General features: G+C 44.6%; 1 protein-coding gene across 8 annotated transcripts in view; it reads right to left on the bottom strand.

The window, feature by feature from the left end:
- Positions 1 to 25,445, bottom strand: part of SUSD1 (sushi domain containing 1) — a 669,144-nt gene that overhangs the window by 550,435 nt on the left and 93,264 nt on the right. For all 8 annotated transcript variants that reach the window (XR_010175769.1, XM_063914696.1, XM_063914695.1 and 5 more), the window contains exon 2: positions 6,393 to 6,515. Coding sequence is in view for 7 of the 8 variants with exons in the window: in XM_063914696.1 (XP_063770766.1) it covers positions 6,393 to 6,515 (123 nt within the window). In the remaining variant the exon portion in view is untranslated. The remainder of the gene's footprint in view (positions 1 to 6,392; positions 6,516 to 25,445) is intronic.

Consider the following 25,445-nt stretch of genomic DNA (forward strand, 5'->3'; position numbering starts at 1 on the left):
TGCAGTGACAGTAGACGACATGTCAGTAATCGTTGGCAGGTCCTTCAGTCCGGACCAGATGTCAGCACTCGCTCCAGACTGCCCTGCATCACCGCCAGCGGGTGGGCTCGGAATTCTTAGCCTTTTCCTTGCAGCCCCAGTTGCGGGAGAATGTGAAGGAGGAGCTGTTGACGGGTCACGTTCCGCTTGACTTGACAATTTTCTCACCAGCAGGTCTTTGAACCTCTGCAGACTTGTGTCTGCCGGAAAGAGAGATACAACGTAGGTTTTGAATCTAGGATCGAGCACGGTGGCCAAAATGTAGTGCTCTGATTTCAACAGGTTGACCACCCGTGAATCCTGGTTAAGCGAATGAAGGGCTCCATCCACAAGTCCCACATGCCTAGCGGAATCGCTCTGTTTTAGCTCCTCCTTCAATGTCTCCAGCTTCTTCTGCAAAAGCCTGATGAGGGGAATGAGCTGACTCAGGCTGGCAGTGTCTGAACTGACTTCACGTGTGGCAAGTTCAAAGGGTTGCAGAACCTTGCACAACGTTGAAATCATTCTCCACTGCGCTTGAGTCAGGTGCATTCCCCCTCCTTTGCCTATATCGTAGGCAGATGTATAGGCTTGAATGGCCTTTTGCTGCTCCTCCATCCTCTGAAGCATATAGAGGGTTGATTTCCACCTCGTTACCACCTCTTGCTTCAGCTGGTGGCAGGGCAGGTTCAGGACTGTTTGCTGGTGCTCCAGTCTTCGGTACACGGTGGCTGAATGCCGAAAGTGGCCCGCAATTCTTCGGGCCACCGACAGCATCTCTTGCACGCCCCTGTCGTTTTTTAAATAATTCTGCACCACCAAATTCAATGTATGTGCAAAACATGGGACGTGCTGGAATTTGCCCAGATGTAATGCACGCACTATATTGGTGGCGTTGTCCGATGTCACAAATCCCCAGGAGAGTTCAATTGGGGTAAGCCATTCTACGAGGATGTTCCTAAGTTTCCGTAAGAGGTTGTCAGCTGTGTGCCTCTTATGGAAAGCGGTGATACACAGCGTAGCCTGCCTAGGAACGAGTTAGCATTTGCGAGATGCTGCTGGTGCCGCCGCTGCTGTTCTTGCTGCGGGGGGCAATACATCTACCCAGCACAGTCATATAGTCCTGAGTCTGCCCTTCTCCACTTGTCCACATGTCCGTGGTTAAGTGGACATTGGGTACAACTGCATTTTTTAGGACACTGGTGACTCTTTTTCTGACGTCTGTGTACATTCTCGGTATCGCCTGCCTAGAGAAATGGAACCTAGATGGTATTTGGTACCGGGGACACAGTACCTCAAGCAATTCTCTAGTTTCCTGTGAATTAACGGTGGATACCGGAAACACGTTTAACACCGCCCAGGCTGCCAAGGCCTGAGTTATCAGCTTTGCAACAGGATGACTGCTGTGATATTTCATCTTCCTCGCAAAGGACTGTTGGACAGTCAATTGCTTACTGGAAGTAGTACAAGTGGTCTTCCGACTTCCCCTCTGGGATGACGATCGACTCCCAGCAGCAACAACAGCAGTGCCAGCAGCAGTAGGCGTTACACTCAAGGATGCATCAGAGGAATCCCAGGCAGGAGAGGACTCGTCAGACTTGACAGTGACATGGCCTGCAGGACTATTGGCTTTCCTGTCTAAGGAGGAAATTGACACTGAGGGAGTTGGTGGTGTGGTTTGCAGGAGCTTGGTTACAAGAGGAAGGGATTTAGGGGTCAGTGGACTGCTTCCACTGTCATCCAAAGTTTCTGAAATTGTCACTGACTTCTGATGAATGCGGTCCAGGTGACGTATAAGGGAGGATGTTCCTAGGTGGTTAACGTCCTTACCCATACTTATTACAGCTTGACAAAGGCAACACATGGCTTGACACCAGTTGTCCGCATTTCTGTTTAAATAATTCCACACCGAAGAGGTGATTTTTTTTTGTATTTTGACCAGGCATGTCGATGGCCATATTCGTCCCACGGACAACAGGTGTCTCCCCGGGTGCCTGACTTAAACAAACCACCTCACCATCAGAATCCTCCTTGTCAAGTTCCTCCCCTGCGCCAGCAACACCCATATCCTCATCCTGGTGTACTTCAACAGTGACATCTTCAATTTGACTATCAGGAACTGGACTGCGGGTGCACCTTCCAGCACTTGCAGGGGGCGTACAAATGGTGGAAGGCGCAACCTCTCCCCGTCCAGTGTTGGGAAGGTCAGGCATCGCAACCGACACAATTGGACTCTCCTTGGGGATTTGTGATTTAGAAGAACGCACAGTTCTTTGCTGTGCTTTTGCCATCTTAACTCTTTTAAGTTTTCTAGCAGGAGGATGAGTGCTTCCATCCTCAGGTGAAGCTGAACCACTACCCTTGAACATAGGCCAGGGCCTCAGCCGTTCCTTGCCACTTCGTGTCGTAAATGGCACATTGGCAAGTTTACGTTTCTCCTCAGACGATTTTGATTTAGATTTTTGGGTCATTTTACTGAGCTTTATTTTTTGGGATTTTACATGCTCTCTACTATGACATTGGGCATCGGCCTTGGCAGACGGCGTTAATGGCATTTCATCGTCTCGGCCATGACTAGTGGCAGCAGCTTCAGCACGAGGTGGAAGTGGATCTTGATCTTTCCCTATTTTACCCTCCACATTTTCTCCATTTTTTAATGTGTGGAATTATATGCCAGTGATATATCGATAGCAATGGCCTACTACTATATATATACTGCGCACAACTGAAATGCACCACAGGTATGGATGGATAGTATACTTGACGAAACAGAGGTAGGTACAGCAGTGGCCTACTGTACCGTACTGCTATATAGTATATACTGGTGGTCAGCAAACTGTGCAAAACTGAAATGCACCACAGGTATGGATGGATAGTATACTTGACGACACAGAGGTAGGTAGAGCAGTGGCCTACTGTACCGTACTGCTATATAGTATATACTGGTGGTCAGCAAACTGTGCAAAACTGAAATGCACCACAGGTATGGATGGATAGTATACTTGACGACACAGAGGTAGGTAGAGCAGTGGACTACTGTACCGAACTGCTATATATATAGTTATACTGGTGGCCAGCAAAATTCTGCACTGTCCTCCTACTATATACTACAATGAAGCACAGATATGGAGCGTTTTTCAGGCAGAGAACGTATAATACTGGTGGTCACTGGTCAGCAAAACTCTGCACTGTCCTCCTACTATATAATACTGCTGGTCCCCAGTCCCCACAATAAAGCAATTAGCACACTGAGCACAGATATTTGCAGCACACTGAGCAGTCAGATATGGAGCGTTTTTCAGGCAGAGAACGTAGATATTTGCACTTGCAGCACACTGAGCACAGATATTTGCAGCACACTGAGCACAGATATTTGCAGCACAATTTGCAGCCCACTGAACATAGAAACTGAGAGGACGCCAGCCACATCCTCTCATGATCATCTCCAATGCACGAGTGAAAAATGTCGGCGACGCGCGGCTCCTTATATAGAATACGAATCTCGCGAGAGTCCGACCGCGGAATGATGACGTCCGGGCGCGCTCGGGTTAACCGAGCAAGGCGGGAGGATCCGAGTTGCTCGGACCCGTGAAAAAAAAGGTGAAGTTCGGGCGGGTTCGGATCCCGAGGATCCGAACCCGCTCATCACTACTTAAAACCTTTGGTACTTAATCGATTCAGAGCTGCTTTGGCTAAATCACCCAAGATTCAATCAGCACAAGGAGACGAATTTGAGATTCACAAGATCCTCGATTCTCGCAGACGTTATGGTCGCCTCCAGTACCTTGTTGATTGGAAGGGATATGGACCAGAGGAGAGATCTTGGGTAGAAGCAGAGGATGTCCATGCTCCAAGACTTCTTCGGACATTTCATGCCAAGTTCCCAACTAAACCATATAGGTGTCCGGAGTCCACCCACAAAGGGGGGGTACTGTCAGCGTCCGGGGTCTTACCGGTACGCTAGGGCCGCGGGGCTGGCTTCTCTGGCGGTGTGCTGGTAGCGGCGGAGGTGGGCAGCTGCGCCGGGTCCGTGGGCAGCAGTGGCGGTGGTGAGGGGATCCGCTCATGGTGGCGGGACGCCGCTACAGCGGGTCGCTCTTGCTGAGCCATTGCTGGGAGACCAGAGGCAGTGAGCAATGTGGCTTTGCAGAAAGGTAGTATAGCATAGTTCCTGTGTCCTGTTTCTTCCAGCCAATCCAGGGAAGCTCTCCCTATAAAAGGGGGCTGGTTTAGGACAGGGACGCCAGTGCTTCAAGTTACAACCCTGTTGTAGGTGCTTTAGCCTGTGCTCCCAGGATCCTTGTTGTATTCTGGTTACTCCTGCTCCTGCTTGGTCGGTTCTCTGTTGCTGCTGCAGTCCTGCCGTTTCTAACCTGCTACTGCCTGTGGAAGCGCTTCTGGAAAACCTGGTCCAGTAAGACTCTTTGGGCACAGTCGGCCCCAGGTCTTCTGCCTCGTCTTTCAAGCAACACTCCACAGATCTATTTCACCAGCCACGTCTTCAACTACCATCCACAGTTCCACAGTTCATCATCTACAGTCTCGTTTTTCAAACCACAGTCCACAGTCCTTGTCTCCAGCCACGTCTTCAACCACCTTCCACAGTTCCGCAGTTCATTATTCACAACCTCGTCTTCCAAGCCTGCAGTTCTTTATCCGCAACTACGTTCTTTAACCATCGTGCTCCAGCCACAGTTCTCTACCTCAGCCCTGTACATAATAAATACTATTCATTGACTTTTAACCCTGCCTACGTTCTTCATTGCTCCGTGTCCCATGCGAAGGAACTATATCCAACCCCCTCATCTTGTTCACCCACAGCCATCTACCACCTCGGGCAAGTCTCACCTGCCAGATCCTCAGACTTTGCTAGATGTGACATGAACTGTCCAAACATTCAATCTGTTTCTAAATCATGTTACATGCATCTAAAATAAATTCCAAAATGTGACCATACAGGTTGAGTATCCCTTATCCAAAATGCTTGGGACCAGAGGTATTTTGGATATCGGATTTTTCCGTATTTTGGAATAATTGCATACCATAATGAGATATCATGGTGATGGGACCTAAATCTAAGCACATAATGGATTTATGTTACATATACACCTTATACACACAGCCTGAAGGTAATTTTAGTCAATATTTTTTATAAATTTGTGCATTAAACAAAGTGTGTGTACATTCACATAATTCATTTATGTTTCATATACACCTTATACACACAGCCTGAAGGTCATTTAATACAATATTTGTAATAATTTTGTGTATTAAACAAAGTTTGTGTACATTGAGCCATCAAAAAACAAAGGTTTCACTATCTCACTCTCACTCAAAAAAGTCAGTATTTCGGAATATTCCGTATTTCGGAATATTTGGATATGGGATACTCAACCTGTATCTTACACAAGACACTGCAAAAACTCTGATCCATGCACTCCTCTCCCGCATTGCTTATTGCAATAGTCTCCTTACTGGTCTTCCCAAGAAAAGACTCTAACCACTACAGTCCATTTTGAATGCAGTTGCAAGGCTAATCTTCCTAGCAAGAAGATCATCATCTGTGGATCCACTCTGTCAGTCCCTCCATTGGTTGCCCATAATCTATCGTATTCGTTTTAAAATACCTCTATTCACATATAAAGATATTAACCAAAGTACACCAACATATATCTCGTAGCTTATCTCCAAATATCTACCAACTCAACATCTCTGGTTTGCACAATATCTGCGTCTCTCATCTGCACAGATCACTCGCTCCCATTCACAATTGCAGGACTTTCTTAGGGCAGCACCCACCCTATGGGATGCCCTCCCACGATAAACTCACCTCTAACCTCCAAACTTTCAAGCGTTCCCTGAAAACTTACCTCTTCAGGCAAGCCTATCAAATTTCTGAACAGCCCACATAACCTTCAGAAGCATTCATATCTAATTATATCCACCAGGACTGTATTTGCAATCTGGTGGAACCACTATACTATAGAAAGTGCCTATCATTGTGTATCCTTCCTATTTGCCTATATATTGTAAGCTTGCGAGCAGGGCCTTCCTAGCATTATATCTTTCTGTTATTACCCAGTTTGTCTTATCATTGGTGTTTCCAATTGTAAAGCGCAGCAGAATGTGCTGCGCTATATAAGAAACTGTAAATAAAATAATAAAATAAGATAATAATAGTTTGTAACATGTATAGTAAATGAGGCAAAAGTTGTAAAGCATGAAGAAAAATGTGTCGACCTTTTGACCCTGTTGACCTTTTGACTGTCGACCCTATGGTGTCGACCTATTGACCGTTACCCTTTTAACTGTCTATCAACCACCTCCAGTAATTAATATTAATCCAAGACATTAGTGGAGAAAAGTCTACTTACCTAAACAATGTGTCCTTCCATTCCCAATAAATCCTAAATTACATATGCAGGAGAGTTTATTGTTTGTTTCTGTACATGTGGCATTTGCATGGCATTCTTTGCATAAATTACTTGACAGTGCAGCTACAAGAAAAAACACATAGAATTAAAAAAAGAATTTACAACAACAGTTCTGTTTGCCTTTGAATGATAGTATAATTTAATAAAATATTAATACAAAGTTGTACCAACATTGATTTACAGTTGGCATATTTCTGTAAAGGGCATACAATAATTTTAATCTTCAGTACTTTTAAAAATAACAAGGATCATATTGCATATGCTTTAAATCACATCTAACAAAAAAAACTGTCCAATAATTTCATCAGCAGTAACCTTTAAAACAATTAAACTTTTTAAATATTTTAACTAATGTAGAAGAAATTAATAGTAATGCTAGGATGAGATTGTAGTAAGCAAGGAGTTACTTCACTAGAATAACTTACCTTTATCTACAGTGGTGCCATTGATGGAATTCATATTACTACACAAATGCTTCTTATTTGATTAGAATATATATTTACAGCAGATGGGATCCACTATGGGAAGTGGTTTTGCACTTAAAAATGCAAATATTATATAGTGCAACTTTAAAATAATTTCTTATACAGGTTGAGTATCCCATATCCAAATATCCGAAATACGGAATATTCCGAAATACGGACTTTTTTGAGCGAGAGTGAGATAGTGAAACTTTTGTTTTCTGATGGCTCAATGTAAACAAACTTTGTTTAATGCACAAAGTTATAAAAAATATTGGCTAAAATAACCTTCAGGCTGTGTGTATAAGGTGTATATAAAACATAAATGCATTCTGTGCTTAGATTTAGGTCCCATTGCCATGATATCTCATTATGGTATGCAATTATTCCAAAATATGGAAAAATCCGATATCCAAAATACCTCTGGTCCCAAGCATTTTGGATAAGGGATACTCAACCTGTACTCATGTATCTCTATATACCAAAGCATAGTGCAGCTATATAGATGACATTCTGACCACTTGGACTGGTAGCAAAACAGGACCTTATCCAATTTCACAGAAAGGTCTAATAAATTTCATCCAACTACCTGATTAAAAAATAAACTATTCATTTTACAACATACTCTTTCTGGACAAAACTATTAAAATCTAACACAACAAACAGTATTACAACTCTCCTTATAACACAAGCCTATACACAGGCCATTATATCTGGTGTACAATATGAAAGTTTCCAGCTACAGAACAAAATAAAATTGGATTACTTTTAGCTAAGCCTGATGGTATGACCAGATGTGTTTAGTTACTGTTGAAAGAAATCAACACCCTCAAAAAGATCTTTCTAAGTATGTGTACAACCATTCATCAGAAGAAAACACATAAACAAGCCGCCACATCTAAGAAGACATAGAAGTCAGTGCATGGGTGGAAGAGGGTAGGTCATAATTTCACTGTGGAGCACAAAAAACAATTAAACAGATATAGGGTGACATAGCAAAGCCAAGACCACAGCCAGAGTGAAATGGACATTCAGTATAAAGTAATTTTAATTCATGTCAACATTTAAAACCCCACAAGCGAGACTCAATCTGAGCTTGTAACTCATGGTAAAATAATAAATTTCACATGTCAACAGTGGTTTGAGTCATATTAATCTTACTGATATGTGGAGGAGTCTGATGGTAATATTCGGACACACACACACTACAAAGAACATATACACACAAACACACATACAGTACTTAAATTTACTTATGGAGCCTTAGAAAAGAGGATGCTGCAAGAGCAGGAGGTCACTGATGGAGGGCTAGCCTTGACACGTTTCACCATTAGGCCTCTCCCCACGGCATACAGGTCTGTGGGGAGGGGGCAGAGCCAAGAGGACACAAATATGAAAATCATGTCATATTAGCCCCACCCCCTCCACACAGGTCTGCGAATTGCAGCATACCGCTGTGAGGGGTTGTGGTGCTCCAATCGCAGGCCACAGGATTGCTTGAACAACATTTGGTCCATGGGGGGGGGGGGTTCTGGTAGTCAGAAACTGCCCTGCATGCACCACTGCATTAGGGACACATGGGGGTGTCTGGTGGTACTTTAAGGGTATATGGAGGAGTCTGATTGCACAAATGGGGTATGTGGAGGAGCATGATGGCACATTGGAGCTTGTAGAGAGTTCTGATTGGCCTTATAAGGGCACATAGGAAACACCTGGGCCTGGTGAGCATAGTTTTTCATGTTCACTCCCCCTCATATCAAAAGCATGCTATGTCTGTGATCAGAGATGGGCTGAACCAGGTGGCAGGGTTCCATCTGCTCTCTGGACCAGAACAATTCTGTAGTACTAGGGCTGCTGGTGCACTTTGAATGCAGTTACCTTACGGCAATGAAGGTACCACTGCTTGCTTCCTGGCTCACAGGATTCAAGGGGGCTCGGGGCACAGGGCAACACCCTTTTTGCTTTTTGTAACTCTTTATTTTATATATATATATATATATATATATATATATATATATTTATTAGAGATGAGCAGGTTCAGTTCTCCGAGAACCGAACCCCCCCGAACTTCACGTGGTTTACACGGGTCCGAGGCAGCCTTGGTTCATCCCGCCTTACTCGGAAAACCTGAACGGGGGAAAATGTCATCATCCCGCTGTCGGATTCTCATGAGATTCGGATTCCATATAAAGAGCCGCGCGTCGCCGCCATTTTCACTCGTGCATTGTAGATTGAGCGGAGAGGACGTGGCTACATTCTCTGAGTGGAAAGCTCAATATCTGTGCTCAGTATCAGTGCTGCATTGTGGTGACCAGTATATAATACTACAGTACAATAGTCCATTGCTGCATCTTGCTGCTCTGTGTCAGTTCTAGTATCCTCATCAGTGCTCAATATTTGTGCTCAGTATCAGTGCTGCATTGTGGTGACCAGTATATAATACTACAGTACAATAGTCCATTGCTGCATCTTGCTGCTCTGTGTCAGTTCTAGTATCCTCATCAGTGCTCAATATCTGTGCTCAGTATCAGTGCTGCATTGTGGTGACCAGTATATAATACTAGTACAATAGTCCATTGCTGCATCTTGCTGCTCTGTGTCAGTTCTAGTATCCTCATCAGTGCTCAATATCTGTGCTCAGTATCAGTGCTGCATTGTGGTGACCAGTATATAATACTAGTACAATAGTCCATTGCTGCATCTTGCTGCTCTGTGTCAGTTCTAGTATCCTCATCAGTGCTCAATATCTGTGCTCAGTATCAGTGCTGCATTGTGGTGACCAGTATATAATACTAGTACAATAGTCCATTGCTGCATCTTGCTGCTCTGTGTCAGTTCTAGTATCCTCATCAGTGCTCAATATCTGTGCTCAGTATCAGTGCTGCATTGTGGTGACCAGTATATAATACTACAGTACAATAGTCCATTGCTGCATCTTGCTGCTCTGTGTCAGTTCTAGTATCCTCATCAGTGCTCAATATCTGTGCTCAGTATCAGTGCTGCATTGTGGTGACCAGTATATAATACTACAGTACAATAGTCCATTGCTGCATCTTGCTGCTCTGTGTCAGTTCTAGTATCCTCATCAGTGCTCAATATCTGTGCTCAGTATCAGTGCTGCATTGTGGTGACCAGTATATAATACTACAGTACAATAGTCCATTGCTGCATCTTGCTGCTCTGTGTCAGTTCTAGTATCCTCATCAGTGCTCAATATCTGTGCTCAGTATCAGTGCTGCATTGTGGTGACCAGTATATAATACTAGTACAATAGTCCATTGCTGCATCTTGCTGCTCTGTGTCAGTTCTAGTATCCTCATCAGTGCTCAATATCTGTGCTCAGTATCAGTGCTGCATTGTGGTGACCAGTATATAATACTAGTACAATAGTCCATTGCTGCATCTTGCTGCTCTGTGTCAGTTCTAGTATCCTCATCAGTGCTCAATATCTGTGCTCAGTATCAGTGCTGCATTGTGGTGACCAGTATATAATACTACAGTACAATAGTCCATTGCTGCATCTTGCTGCTCTGTGTCAGTTCTAGTATCCTCATCAGTGCTCAATATCTGTGCTCAGTATCAGTGCTGCATTGTGGTGACCAGTATATAATACTACAGTACAATAGTCCATTGCTGCATCTTGCTGCTCTGTGTCAGTTCTAGTATCCTCATCAGTGCTCAATATCTGTGCTCAGTATCAGTGCTGCATTGTGGTGACCAGTATATAATACTACAGTACAATAGTCCATTGCTGCATCTTGCTGCTCTGTGTCAGTTCTAGTATCCTCATCAGTGCTCAATATCTGTGCTCAGTATCAGTGCTGCATTGTGGTGACCAGTATATAATACTAGTACAATAGTCCATTGCTGCATCTTGCTGCTCTGTGTCAGTTCTAGTATCCTCATCAGTGCTCAATATCTGTGCTCAGTATCAGTGCTGCATTGTGGTGACCAGTATATAATACTAGTACAATAGTCCATTGCTGCATCTTGCTGCTCTGTGTCAGTTCTAGTATCCTCATCAGTGCTCAATATCTGTGCTCAGTATCAGTGCTGCATTGTGGTGACCAGTATATAATACTAGTACAATAGTCCATTGCTGCATCTTGCTGCTCTGTGTCAGTTCTAGTATCCTCATCAGTGCTCAATATCTGTGCTCAGTATCAGTGCTGCATTGTGGTGACCAGTATACTACAGTACATTACTAAAAGTCCAGTGTCTTGTGCTGCATCTTGGTGCTGTAGTGTGCTGTGGTAGTGTCCTGTCACTGTGCATAGGTCATCATCATTCCAGTCACAGTGGTATCTGGTATCTATCTAGTGGTATCTAATTCCAGACATTACTGCCGTCTAATTCCAGATATATTACTGGTATATAATTCCACATATTAAAAAATGGAGAACAAAAATTTGGAGGGTAAAATAGGGAAAGCTCAAGATCCACTTCCACCTAGTGCTGAAGATGCTGCCACTAGTCATGGCAGAGATGATGAAATGCCATCAACGTCGTCTGCTAAGGTCGATGCCCAATGTCATAGTAGAGAGCATGTAAAATCCAAAAAACAAAAGTTCAGTAAAATGACCCAAAAATCAAAATTAAAAGCATCTGAGGAGAAGCGTAAACTTGCCAATATGCCATTTACGACACGGAGTGGCAAGGAATGGCTGAGGCCCTGGCCTATGTTCATGACTAGTGGTTCAGCTTCACATGAGGATGGAAGCCCTCATCCTCCCGCTAGAAAAATGAAAAGAGTTAAGCTGGCAAAAGCACAGCAAAGAACTGTGCGTTCTTCTGAATCACAAATCCCCAAGGAGAGTCCAATTGTGTCGGTTGTGATGCCTGACCTTCCCAACACTGGACGGGAAGAAGTGGCTCCTCCCACCATTTGTATGCCCCCTGTAAGTGCTAGAAGGAGCACCCACAGTCCAGTTCCTGATAGTCAAATTGAAGATGTCACTGTTGAAGTACACCAGGATGAGGATATGGGTGTTGCTGGCGCTGAGGAGGAAATTGACAAGGAGGATTCTGATGGTGAGGTGGTTTGTTTAAGTCAGGCACCTGTGGAGACACCTGTTGTCCGTGGGATGAATAAGGCCATTGACATTCCTGGTCAAAATACAAAAAAAATCACCTCTTCGGTGTGGAATTATTTTCACAGGAGTGCGGACAACAGGGGTCAAGCTGTGTGTTGCCTTTGTCAAGCTGTAATAAGTAGGGGTAAGGACGTTAACCACCTAGGAACATTCTCCCTTATATGTCACCTGGAGCACATTCATCAGAAGTCATTGACAAGTTCAAAAACTTTGGGTGACAGCGGAAGCAGTCCACTGACCACTAAATCCCTTCCTCTTGTAACCAAGCTCCTACAAACCACACCACCAACTCCCTCAATGTCAATTTCCTCCTTAGACAGGAATGCCAATAGTCCTGCAGGCCATGTCACTGGCAAGTCTGACGAGTCCTCACCTAACTGGGATACCTCCGATGGATCTTTGAGTGGAACGCTTACTGCTGCTGTTGCTGCTGGCACTGCTATTGTTGCTGCTGGGAGTCGATTGTGATCCCAGAGGGGAAGTCAGAAGACCACTTGTACTACTTCCAGTAAGCAATTGACTGTCCAACAGTCCTTTGCGAGGAAGATGAAATATCACAGCAGTCATCCTGTTGCAAAGCTGATAACAACTCAGGCCTTGACAACTATGTTGGTGTTAGACGTGCGTCTGGTATCCGCCGTTCACAGGGACTTAGAGAATTTCTTGAGGTAGTGTGTCCCCGGTACCAAATACCATCTAGGTTCCACTTCTCTAGGCAGGCGATACCGAGAATGTACACAGACGTCAGAAAAAGAGTCACCAGTATCCTAAAAAATGCAGTTGTACCCAATGTCCACTTAACCACGGACATGTGGACAAGTGGAGCAGGGCAGACTAAGGACTATATGACTGTGACAGCCCACTGGGTAGATGTATTGCCTCCCGCAGCAACAACAGCAGCAGTGGCACCAGTAGCAGCATCTCGCAAACGCCAACTCGTTCCTAGGCAGGCTACGCTTTGTATCACCGCTTTCCATAAGAGGCACACAGCTGACAACCTCTTACGGAAACGGAGGAAAATCATCACAGATTGGCTTACCCCATTTGGTCTCTCCTGGGGATTTGTGATATCGGACAACGCCACCAATATTGTGCGTGCATTACATGTGGGCAAATTCCAGCACATCCCATATTTTGCACATACAATGAATTTGGTGGTGCAGAATAAAAAAAAATCGACAGGGGCGTGCAAGAGATGCTGTCGGTGTCCCGAAAAATTGCGGGCCACATTCGGCATTCAGCTACCGCGTGCCGAAGACTGGAGCACCAGCAAACACTCCTGAACATGCCCTGCCACCAGCTGAAGCAAGAGGTGGTAACGAGGTGGAATTCAACCCTTTATATGCTTCAGAGGATGGAGGAGCAGCAAAAGGCCATTCAAGCCTATACATCTGCCTACGATATAGGCAAAGGAGGGGGAATGCACCTGACTCAAGCGCAGTGGAGAATGATTTCAACGTTGTGCAAGGTTCTCCAACCCTTTGAACTTGCCACACGTGAAGTCAGTTCAGACACTGCCAGCCTAAGACAGGTCATTCCCCTCATCAGGCTTTTGCAGAAGCAGCTGGAGAGATTGAAGGAGGAGCTAAAACGGAGTGATTCCATTAGGCATGTGGGACTTGTGGATGGAGCCCTTCATTCGCTTAACCAGGATTCACGGTGGTCAATCTGTTGAAATCAGAGCACTACATTTTGGCCACCGTGCTCGATCCTAGGTTTAAAGCCTATGTTGTATCTTTTTTTCTGGCAGACACAAGTGTGCAGATGTTCAAAGACCTGCTGGTGAGACACTTGTCAAGTCAAGTGAACGTGACCCGCCAACAGCTCCTCCTTAATTTTCTACCGCCACTGGAGCTGCCAGGAAAAGGATAAAATTTCCAAAACCACTGGCAGTCATGCAGGGCAGTCAGAAGCAAGTGCTATCATCTGGCCTGGACTGAAGGACCTGCCAACGATTACTGACATGTCGTCTACTGTCACTGCATATGATTCTGTCATCATTGAAAGAATGGTGGAGAATTATATGAGTGACAGCATCCAAGTAGGCATGTCAGACAGTCCGTACGTATACTGGCAGGAAAGAGAGGCAATTTGAAGGCCCTTGCACAAACTGGCTTTATTTTACCTAAGTTGCCCCCCCTCCAGTGTGTACTCCGAAAGAGTTTTCAGTGAAGTCGGTAACCATGTCAGCGATCGGCGTAGGAGGTTACTTCCAGAAAATGTGGAGAAGATGATGTTCATCAAAATTAATTATAATAAATTCCTCTGTGGAGAAATTTACCAGCAATTGCCTCCAGAAAGTACACAGGGACTTGTGATGGTGGATTTCAGTGGGGACGAATTAATACTCTGTGAGGAGGGTGATGTACACAATGAAAGGGGTGAGGAATCGGACGGTGAGCAGGAGGTGGACATATTGCCTCTGTAGAGCCAGTTTGTGCAAGGAGAGATTGATTGCTTCTTTTTTGGTGGGGGCCCAAACCAACCAATCATTTCAGCCACAGTCGTGTGGCAGACCCTGTCGCTGAAATGATGGGTTTGTTAAAGTGTGCATGTTCTGTTTATACAACATAAGGGTGGGTGGGAGGGCCCAAGGACAATTCCATCTTGCACCTCTTTTTTTTTAATTATCTTTGCATCATGTGCTGTTTGGGGACTATTTTTTTAAGTGCCATCCTGTCTGACACTGCAGTGCCACTCCTAGATGTGCCAGGTGTTTGTGCCGCCCACTTGGGTCGCTTAGCTTAGTCATCCAGCGACCTTGGTGCAAATTTTAGGACTAAAAATAATGTTGTGAGGTGTTCAGAATAGACTGGAAATTAGTGGAAATTATGGTTATTGATGTTAATAATACTATAGGATCAAAATTACCCCCAAATTCTATGATTTAAGCTGTTTTTGAAAAAAAAACACCCGAATCCAAAACACACCCGAATCCGACAAAAATTCTTAAGGGAGGTTTTGCCAAAACGCGTCCAAATCCAAAACACTACCGCAGAACCGAATCCAAAACCAAATCCCGAAAAATGCCCGCTGCACAACTCGTGTGTGTGTATATATATATATATATATATATATTTATATATATCCAGTGTCAGCCGGCACTTAAGATCAAACGCCAACTTGCTCCGGTGCCCGTATATAAAATATGTTGCAAGTCCAGTAATAACGGCACTCGGAGATCGTATAATGAAAATAGAGTATATTCACGTCATTAACATTTCGGGGCAGCAAGCCCCGTCCTCAGAATGAACACAGAAGCACAAACACAAAGACAAACTTACTCACTTAAGTAACCCCCCGTGCACCGCCGGTCCCGCCATCTTCCACTTCCGTCACCGCGTCCCGTCCACCCAGCTGTATCCTCTGCGTCATGTCCGGGCGCAGGGCTAGCGGTTGTCTAGGGAACGCAAAGATGCGTTCCACCTAGGTCCTGCGCTGCGTTCCACGGCTCCCAAGCGTAGGGAACTCAGTTGGGGAGGGATCTGCAGGGGAAAAAAAGGGATAGGAGGCGCCAGCATTAAAAACAGTCCATATAGTGTAAACAGATACAAAAAAGCACAGCTGCATAGAACCACGTCTTACACAAGCATTATACACAAATAAGGACAATGTGCAATAAAGGCATCAGCAGCACACAAGAACACCGTAATACACAAATATTACAATAAGCAGTACAAGAGAACTTATAGCAAAGGAACAGAAGGGTTCCCAGCCATACTAATGAGTTCCAATTTATTTTTTCATTGAGTCCACCCAGGTATGTAGTCCCTAATCTAGTGATCCAACGAGCTTCTTTAATCAATAATGATTTAGCTCTATCCCCCCCACGTAGTGACAGAGGGTCATGGTCAATAATGAAGTATCGGAGGGACTCTAAAGAATGGCCAGCCTGTTTAAAATGTTTAGCCACAGGCTGGTCAACCTGTTTTCCCTCAAGGATAAGTTTGATTGCCGACCTGTGGGCAGCCATTCGCTCAGAGAATTTGCGAATGGTTTGTCCTACATAAAACAGTCTGCATGGACAAATAATGATGTAAACCACATGGGTAGAGGTACAAGTAAGAACAAATCTGATATCATATTTTTTCTCTCAGTGGGGGTGTTGGAAAGCTTTGCAGTTGAACATAAAGCTGCAAGTGGTACATCCACTACAACGGTAGCAGCCCGGTTGTTTGTAATGTACATTAGGAATTTTAGAAGCTCCCATGCCCGTGATATCGGTTCTAACCACCCTGTCTCTGATGTTCCTCCCACGTCTAAATGCCATCATAGGGGCAGACTGGTGAAGCCCTTTCAGGTCAGGGTCAGTGGACACTATGGGCCAAAGTGCCCGAGTGGCCTGTCTCATAATGAAATTAGAGGTGGAAAAATCACAGGGAAATGGAATTTTTTGTTTACTCTTCTTCCTAACCGGTTCGAGAAGCGCATGTCTAGGCATCATCAGGACTTCAGCCTTATGTGACTGTAATAGGCAACTGTCATATCCCCGGGCCAGAAACTTAGCAATCAGTGAATCAATTTCCCTATTTAGTACAGATGGATCACTGACAATGCGTGCAATGCGCATCATCTGGGACCGAGGGAGGCCATTCTTTAGGGACTCAGGGTGGTGGCTAGATGCCTTGAGCAGGGTGTTACGATCAGTAGATTTATGGAACACATTGGTAGTCAAAATGCCATTGTCAACCTTAATAGCAACATCCAGGAAATGTGCTTCACTAGTGCTGCATGAAAAGGTGAATTTAATAGAAGAATCACTAAGGTTGATATCTGACATCAACTTCCTAAACGTACTTTCCCCACCCGTCCACAGTAGGAATACATCATCGATATAGCGACAATATAATAAAATATTGTCACTAATATCATGTTTATTGAAAAACATCTCATTCTCTTGTACAAACATGTATATATTAGCATACGATGGAGCCACTGGGGACCCCATCGCACACCCCCTGAGTTGTAGAAAGAACTGTCCGTCGAACAAGAAGTAGTTACGAGGGAGAGTCAATTCAAGCAAAGTGAGAAAAAGGTCATGATCAAACACATCAACGGGGAGATGTGAATTAAGAAATGTAGCCATAGCTGCCATACCCCCAGCATGCGGGATCACAGTGTAAAGGCTACACACATCTAAACAACAGAGTAACGTCCCTTCAGGGAGTTGCCCAAGTCCCTGGAGTTTCAACAGGAAAGAGGTAGTGTCTTTCAAGAATGTTGATTGAAGACATAGATAGGGTTGCGGGATCGAATCCAAGAACTGTGCCACAGATCTATAAAGAGAACCGGGAGCCGAAATGATCGGTCTACCAGGAGGTTTTGAACTGTGTTTGTGCAGCTTGGGCAATGTAAACAGCACTGGTACTTTGGGGTATCGAGTGGATAGAGCTTTCAACATCTTTGATGGTAACTTGCCCTCCAGCATTGCTGAATTTAAGATGGAGTCCAATTCCTTCTGGTATTGTAATGTTGGATCTGTAGTCAACTTGCGGTAAACATCCACCTGTGCCAATTGTGAATATATCTCCATTTTATAATCTTCCAGGTTGAGGATCACAATTGCACCGCCCTTATCGGCGGGCCTGATCACTATGTCCTCATAGGACCCCAATGTGGTAAGGGCTTGGGACTCTTCTCTGGAAAGATTACATTTTATTTTAGACGGAGCAGCGGTAAACTTGATAATAGACTCATCAAGGAGTTGATGAAACGCTTTCAGTGAGGCATTCGTGGAGTATGGATCATAAGATGATCTGGAGGATTTTTTAAGGAAGGTTGAGAAGATAGAAGTGTCCCTGGAGTCCTGCCTATCTTGAAACTGTTCTTTTAGGCGAAGTCTCCGAGAAAATGCATGTAGATCCCTATTCCAGTTAAAGGGGTCATGTAGATTGGTGGGTACAAAACTAAGTCCTTTGTTAAGAACCTCAAGTTCAGTCGTGCTCAACACACGACTGGAGAGATTGAAAATCAGCGGTTCGTGCGTTGTGTTACTGCTCTTACCCCTTTTGTTTTGGCCACCCCTGCAAGTGGTAGTGATCTTATAGGGGTTGCGGACTCCCGTGATGTGCCCTCTAAAGGGATATTTAAAGAGGCGGAGGAATCTTCTGTTTCAGAGGTGGCGAATTCACTCTCAGAACTGGATTTCTGAGGGCCTTCCTTTTGGTTTGACTTACGGAACCAAGGTCTTCTCATACGCTGTGGTCTCTTATTGGATTCCGTGGGGGTTCCCCCGGCTAACCACCGGTAAACTTGGTTGTCCTCATAATCGGTATCCACCGTTAGTTTCTTATTCCTTTTGAATTTCAGGAGATCCCGTTTGTATTGTGCGCACTGATTCTCAAGCTTCAGGATCCAATCCTGAGTACGATCCTCTTCCAGGATTTTATATTGGTCTTTTTCAAAAGTGTCAATCTTAGTTCTGGTGTTAGAAAGTTCCTTATTGGCCTCATCGATCACTAAAATCATCAGGTCAAAGGCGCACTTGTTTAATATCGCGATCCAGCGGCGGACAAACTCCGGGTTGTTACGTCCTATGGTTGGTACATTATGTACCCGAAAACCACGTGGGATTTTATGTTCGCGATAGTATTCAGACAAAGTGCTGCCGTGGAGGGAAAAATCTATTTCCCGGCGTTTGAGTTTCCAAATTTGATGATAGAGGATCTCTGGGTCCAATGACTTGTCCGAGAGTAAGGCAGTATCTTTGGACAAAATTTGTTCAATTTCAGCTAAAGTTACTTAAGTGGGTAAGCTTGTCTTTGTGTTTGTGCTTCTGTGTTCATTCTGAGGACGGGGCTTGCTGCCCCGAAACGTTAATGACGTGAATATACTGTATTTTCATTATATGATCTCCGAGTGCCGTTATTACTGGACTTGCATCTTATTTTATATACGGGCACCGGAGCAAGTTGGCGTTTGGTCTTGAGTGCTGGCTGACACTGGATATACATTATTGTGCTGATTATCAGCACCCGTTGCCAGGCACCTCCATTTAAATCTTAATTTAAATTATTACTCTAAGGACACTTTCTAGCTATTGTGACCCTGCATTGGGATCTATTTTTATCACACTACGTGTTTGTTCCTTGGTTGGTGTGCTTTGAAGACATGATGTCAGCATCACAGGAACCCCCAGGTTGCTGTAATCTGGTCATCACGGACACAGGGGAGACATTCAGCTTCTCTGAAGCTGAAATTGAACAAATTTTGTCCAAAGATACTGCCTTACTCTCGGACAAGTCATTGGACCCAGAGATCCTCTATCATCAAATTTGGAAACTCAAACGCCGGGAAATAGATTTTTCCCTCCACGGCAGCACTTTGTCTGAATACTATCGCGAACATAAAATCCCACGTGGTTTTCGGGTACGTAATGTACCAACCATAGGATGTAACAACCCGGAGTTTGTCCGCCGCTGGATCGCGATATTAAACAAGTGCGCCTTTGACCTGATGATTTTAGTGATCGATGAGGCCAATAAGGAACTTTCTAACACCAGAACTAAGATCAACACTTTTGAAAAAGACCAATATAAAATCCTGGAAGAGGATCGTACTCAGGATTGGATCCTGAAGCTTGAGAATCAGTGCGCACAATACAAACGGGATCTCCTGAAATTCAAAGGAATAAGAAACTAACGGTGGATACCGATTATGAGGACAACCAAGTTTACCGGTGGTTAGCCGGGGGAAACCCCACGGAATCCAATAAGAGACCACAGCGTATGAGAAGACCTTGGTTCCGTAAGTCAAACCGAAAGGAAGGCCCTCAGAAATCCAGTTCTGAGAGTGAATTCGCCAAATCTGAAACAGAAGATTCCTCCGCCCCTTTAAATATCCCTTTAGAGGGCACATCACGGGAGTCCGCAACCCCTATAAGCTCACTACCACCCGCATGGGTGGCCAAAACAAAAGGGGTACGAGCAGTAACACAACGCAAGAACCGCTGATTTTCAATCTCTCCATTCGTGTGTTGAGCACGACTGAACTTGCGGTTCTTAACAAAGGACTTAGTTTTGTACCCACCAATCTACATGACCCCTTTAACTGGCATAGGGATCTACATGCATTTTCTCGGAGACTTCGCCTAAAAGAGCAGTTTCAAGATAGGCAGGACTCCAGGGACACTTCTATATTCTCAACCTTCCTTAAAAAATCCTCCAGATCATCTTATAATCCATACTCCACGAATGCCTCACTGAAAGCATTTCATCGACTCCTTGATGAGTCTATTATCAAGTTTACTGCTGCTCCGTCTAAAATAAAATGTAATCTTTCCAGAGAAGAGTCCCAAGCCCTTACCTCATTGGGGTCCTATGAGGACATAGTGATCAGGCCCGCCCGATAAGGGCTGTGCAATTGTGATCCTCAACCTGGAAGATTATAAAATGGAGATATATTCACAATTGGCACAGGTGGATGTTTACCGCAAGTTGACTACAGATCCAACATTACAATACCAGAAGGAATTGGACTCCATCTTAAATTCAGCAATGCTGGAGGGCAAGTTACCATCAAAGATGTTGAAAGCACTATCCACTTGATACCCCAAAGTACCAGTGCTGTATACATTGCCCAAGCTGCACAAACACAGTTCAAAACCTCCTGGTAGACCGATCATTTCGGCTCCCGGTTCTCTTTATAGATCTGTGGCACAGTTCTTGGATTCGATCCTGCAACCCTATCTATGTCTTCAATCAACATTCTTGAAAGACACTACCTCTTTCCTGTTGAAACTCCAGGGACTTGGGCAACTCCCTGAAGGGACGTTACTCTGTTGTTTAGATGTGTGTAGCCTTTACACTGTGATCCCGCATGCTGGGGGTATGGCAGCTATGGCTACATTTCTTAATTCGCATCTCCCAGTTGATGTGTTTGATCATGACCTTTTTCTCACTTTGCTTGAATTGACTCTCCGTCGTAATTACTTCTTGTTCGACGGACAGTTCTTTCTACAACTCAGGGGGTGTGCGATGGGGTCCCCAGTGGCTCCATCGTACGCTAATATATACATGTTTGTACAAGAGAATGAGATGTTTTTCAATAAACATGATATTAGTGACAATATTTTATTATATTGTCGCTATATCGATGATGTATTCCTACTGTGGACGGGTGGGGAAAGTACGTTTAGGAAGTTGATGTCAGATATCAACCTTAGTGATTCTTCTATTAAATTCACCTTTTCGTGCAGCACTAGTGAAGCACATTTCCTGGATGTTGCTATTAAGGTTGACAATGGCATTTTGACTACCAATGTGTTCCATAAATCTACTGATCGTAACACCCTGCTCAAGGCATCTAGCCACCACCCTGAGTCCCTAAAGAATGGCCTCCCTCGGTCCCAGATGATGCGCATTGCACGCATTGTCAGTGATTCATCTGTACTAAATAGGGAAATTGATTCACTGATTGCTAAGTTTCTGGCCCGGGGATATGACAGTTGCCTATTACAGTCACATAAGGCTGAAGTCCTGATGATGCCTAAACATGCGCTTCTCGAACTGGTTAGGAAGAAGAGTAAACAAAAAATTCCATTTCCCTGTGATTTTTCCACCTCTAATCCCATTATGAGACGGGCCACTCGGGCACTTTGGCCCATAGTGTCCACTGACCCTGACCTGAAAGGGCTTCACCAGTCTGCCCCTATGATGGCATTTAGACGCGGGAGGAACATCAGAGACAGAGTGGTTAGAACCGATATCACGGGCATGGGAGTTTCTAAAATTCCTAATGTACATTACAAACAACCGGGCTGCTACCGTTGTAGCGGATGTTCCACCTGCAGCTTTATGTTCAACTGCAAAGCTTTCCAACACCCCCACTGAGAGAAAAAATATGATATCTGATTTGTTCTTACTTGTACCTCTACCCATGTGGTTTACATCATTATTTGTCCATGCGGACTGTTTTATGTAGGACAAACCATTCGCAAATTCTCTGAACGAATGGCTGCCCACAGGTCGGCAATCAAACTTATCCTTGAGGGTAAACAGGTTGACCAGCCTGTGGCTAAACATTTTAAACAGGCTGGCCATTCTTTAGAGTCCCTCCGATACTTCATTATTGACCATGTCCCTCTGTCACTACGTGGGGGGGATAGAGCTAAATCATTATTGATTAAAGAAGCTCGTTGGATCACTAGATTAGGGACTACGTACCCGGGTGGACTCAAGGAAAAAATAAATTGGAACTCATTAGTATAGCTGGGAACCCTCCTTTGCTATAAGTTTTCTTGTACTGCTTATTGTAATATTTGTGTATTACGGTGTTCTTGTGTGCTGCTGATGCCTTTATTGCACATTGTCCTTATTTGTGTATAATGCTTGTGTAAGACGTGGTTCTATGCAGCTGTGCTTTTTTGTATCTGTTTACACTATATGGACTGTTTTTAATTAGAGATGAGCGGGTTCGGTTTCTCTGAATCCGAACCCGCCAGAACTTCATGTTTTTTTTCACGGGTCCGAGCGACTCGGATCTTCCCGCCTTGCTCGGTTAACCCGAGCGCGCCCGAACGTCATCATGACGCTGTCGGATTCTCGCGAGGCTCGGATTCTATCGCGAGACTCGGATTCTATATAAGGAGCCGCGCGTCGCCGCCATTTTCACACGTGCATTGAGATTGATAGGGAGAGGACGTGGCTGGCGTCCTCTCCGTTTAGAATAGATTAGAGAGACACTTGATTTACTAATTTTGGGGAGCATTAGGAGTACTCACTACTCAGTACAGTGCAGAGTTTTGCTGATAGTGACCAGTGACCACCAGTTTTATTTATAATCCGTTCTCTGCCTGAAAAAAGCGATACACAGCACACAGTGACTCAGTCACATACCATATCTGTGTGCACTGCTCAGGCTCAGGCCAGTGTGCTGCATCATCTATATATATAATATTATATATATCTGTCTGACTGCTCAGCTCACACAGCTTATAATTGTGGGGGAGACTGGGGAGCACTACTGCAGTGCCAGTTATAGGTTATAGCAGGAGCCAGGAGTACATAATATTATATTAAAATTAAACAGTGCACACTTTTGCTGCAGGAGTGCCACTGCCAGTGTGACTAGTGACCAGTGACCTGACCACCAGTATATATAATATTAGTAGTATACTATCTCTTTATCAACCAGTCTATATTAGCAGCAGACACAGTACAGTGCGGTAGTTCACGGCTGTGGCTACCTCTGTGTCGGCACTCGGCAGCCCGTCCATAATTGTATATACCACCTAACCGTGGTTTTTTTTTCTTTCTTTATACATACATACTAGTTACGAGTATACTATCTCTTTATCAACCAGTCTATATATTAGCAGCAGACACAGTACAGTGCGGTAGTTCACGGCTGTGGCTACCTCTGTGTCGGCACTCGGCAGCCCGTCCATAATTGTATATACCACCTAACCGTGGTTTTTTTTTTCTTTCTTTATACATACATACTAGTTACGAGTATACTATCTCTTTATCAACCAGTCTATATATTAGCAGCAGACACAGTACAGTGCGGTAGTTCACGGCTGTGGCTACCTCTGTGTCGGCACTCGGCAGCCCGTCCATAATTGTATATACCACCTAACCGTGGTTTTTTTTCTTTCTTTATACATACATACTAGTTACGAGTATACTATCTCTTTATCAACCAGTCTATATATTAGCAGCAGACACAGTACAGTGCGGTAGTTCACGGCTGTGGCTACCTCTGTGTCGGCACTCGGCAGCCCGTCCATAATTGTATATACCACCTAACCGTGGTTTTTTTTTCTTTCTTTATACATACATACTAGTTACGAGTATACTATCTCTTTATCAACCAGTCTATATATTAGCAGCAGACACAGTACAGTGCGGTAGTTCACGGCTGTGGCTACCTCTGTGTCGGCACTCGGCAGCCCGTCCATAATTGTATATACCACCTAACCGTGGTTTTTTTTTCTTTCTTTATACATACATACTAGTTACGAGTATACTATCTCTTTATCAACCAGTCTATATATTAGCAGCAGACACAGTACAGTGCGGTAGTTCACGGCTGTGGCTACCTCTGTGTCGGCACTCGGCAGCCCGTCCATAATTGTATATACCACCTAACCGTGGTTTTTTTTTCTTTCTTTATACATACATACTAGTTACGAGTATACTATCTCTTTATCAACCAGTCTATATATTAGCAGCAGACACAGTACAGTGCGGTAGTTCACGGCTGTGGCTACCTCTGTGTCGGCACTCGGCAGCCCGTCCATAATTGTATACTAGTATCCAATCCATCCATCTCCATTGTTTACCTGAGGTGCCTTTTAGTTGTGCCTATTAAAATATGGAGAACAAAAATGTTGAGGTTCCAAAATTAGGGAAAGATCAAGATCCACTTCCACCTCGTGCTGAAGCTGCTGCCACTAGTCATGGCCGAGACGATGAAATGCCAGCAACGTCGTCTGCCAAGGCCGATGCCCAATGGCATAGTACAGAGCATGTCAAAACCAAAACACCAAATATCAGTAAAAAAAGGACTCCAAAACCTAAAATAAAATTGTCGGAGGAGAAGCGTAAACTTGCCAATATGCCATTTACCACACGGAGTGGCAAGGAACGGCTGAGGCCCTGGCCTATGTTCATGGCTAGTGGTTCAGCTTCACATGAGGATGGAAGCACTCAGCCTCTCGCTAGAAAACTGAAAAGACTCAAGCTGGCAAAAGCACCGCAAAGAACTGTGCGTTCTTTGAAATCCCAAATCCACAAGGAGAGTCCAATTGTGTTGGTTGCGATGCCTGACCTTCCCAACACTGGACGTGAAGAGCATGCGCCTTCCACCATTTGCACGCCCCCTGCAAGTGCTGGAAGGAGCACCCGCAGTCCAGTTCCTGATAGTCAGATTGAAGATGTCAGTGTTGAAGTACACCAGGATGAGGAGGATATGGGTGTTGCTGGCGCTGGGGAGGAAATTGACCAGGAGGATTCTGATGGTGAGGTGGTTTGTTTAAGTCAGGCACCCGGGGAGACACCTGTTGTCCGTGGGAGGAATATGGCCGTTGACATGCCAGGTGAAAATACCAAAAAAATCAGCTCTTCGGTGTGGAGGTATTTCACCAGAAATGCGGACAACAGGTGTCAAGCCGTGTGTTCCCTTTGTCAAGCTGTAATAAGTAGGGGTAAGGACGTTAACCACCTCGGAACATCCTCCCTTATACGTCACCTGCAGCGCATTCATAATAAGTCAGTGACAAGTTCAAAAACTTTGGGTGACAGCGGAAGCAGTCCACTGACCAGTAAATCCCTTCCTCTTGTAACCAAGCTCACGCAAACCACCCCACCAACTCCCTCAGTGTCAATTTCCTCCTTCCCCAGGAATGCCAATAGTCCTGCAGGCCATGTCACTGGCAATTCTGACGAGTCCTCTCCTGCCTGGGATTCCTCCGATGCATCCTTGCGTGTAACGCCTAC

The sequence above is a fragment of the Pseudophryne corroboree genome, chromosome 1, assembly GCF_028390025.1.
Source record: "Pseudophryne corroboree isolate aPseCor3 chromosome 1, aPseCor3.hap2, whole genome shotgun sequence".
NCBI classification, from domain to species: domain Eukaryota; kingdom Metazoa; phylum Chordata; class Amphibia; order Anura; family Myobatrachidae; genus Pseudophryne; species Pseudophryne corroboree.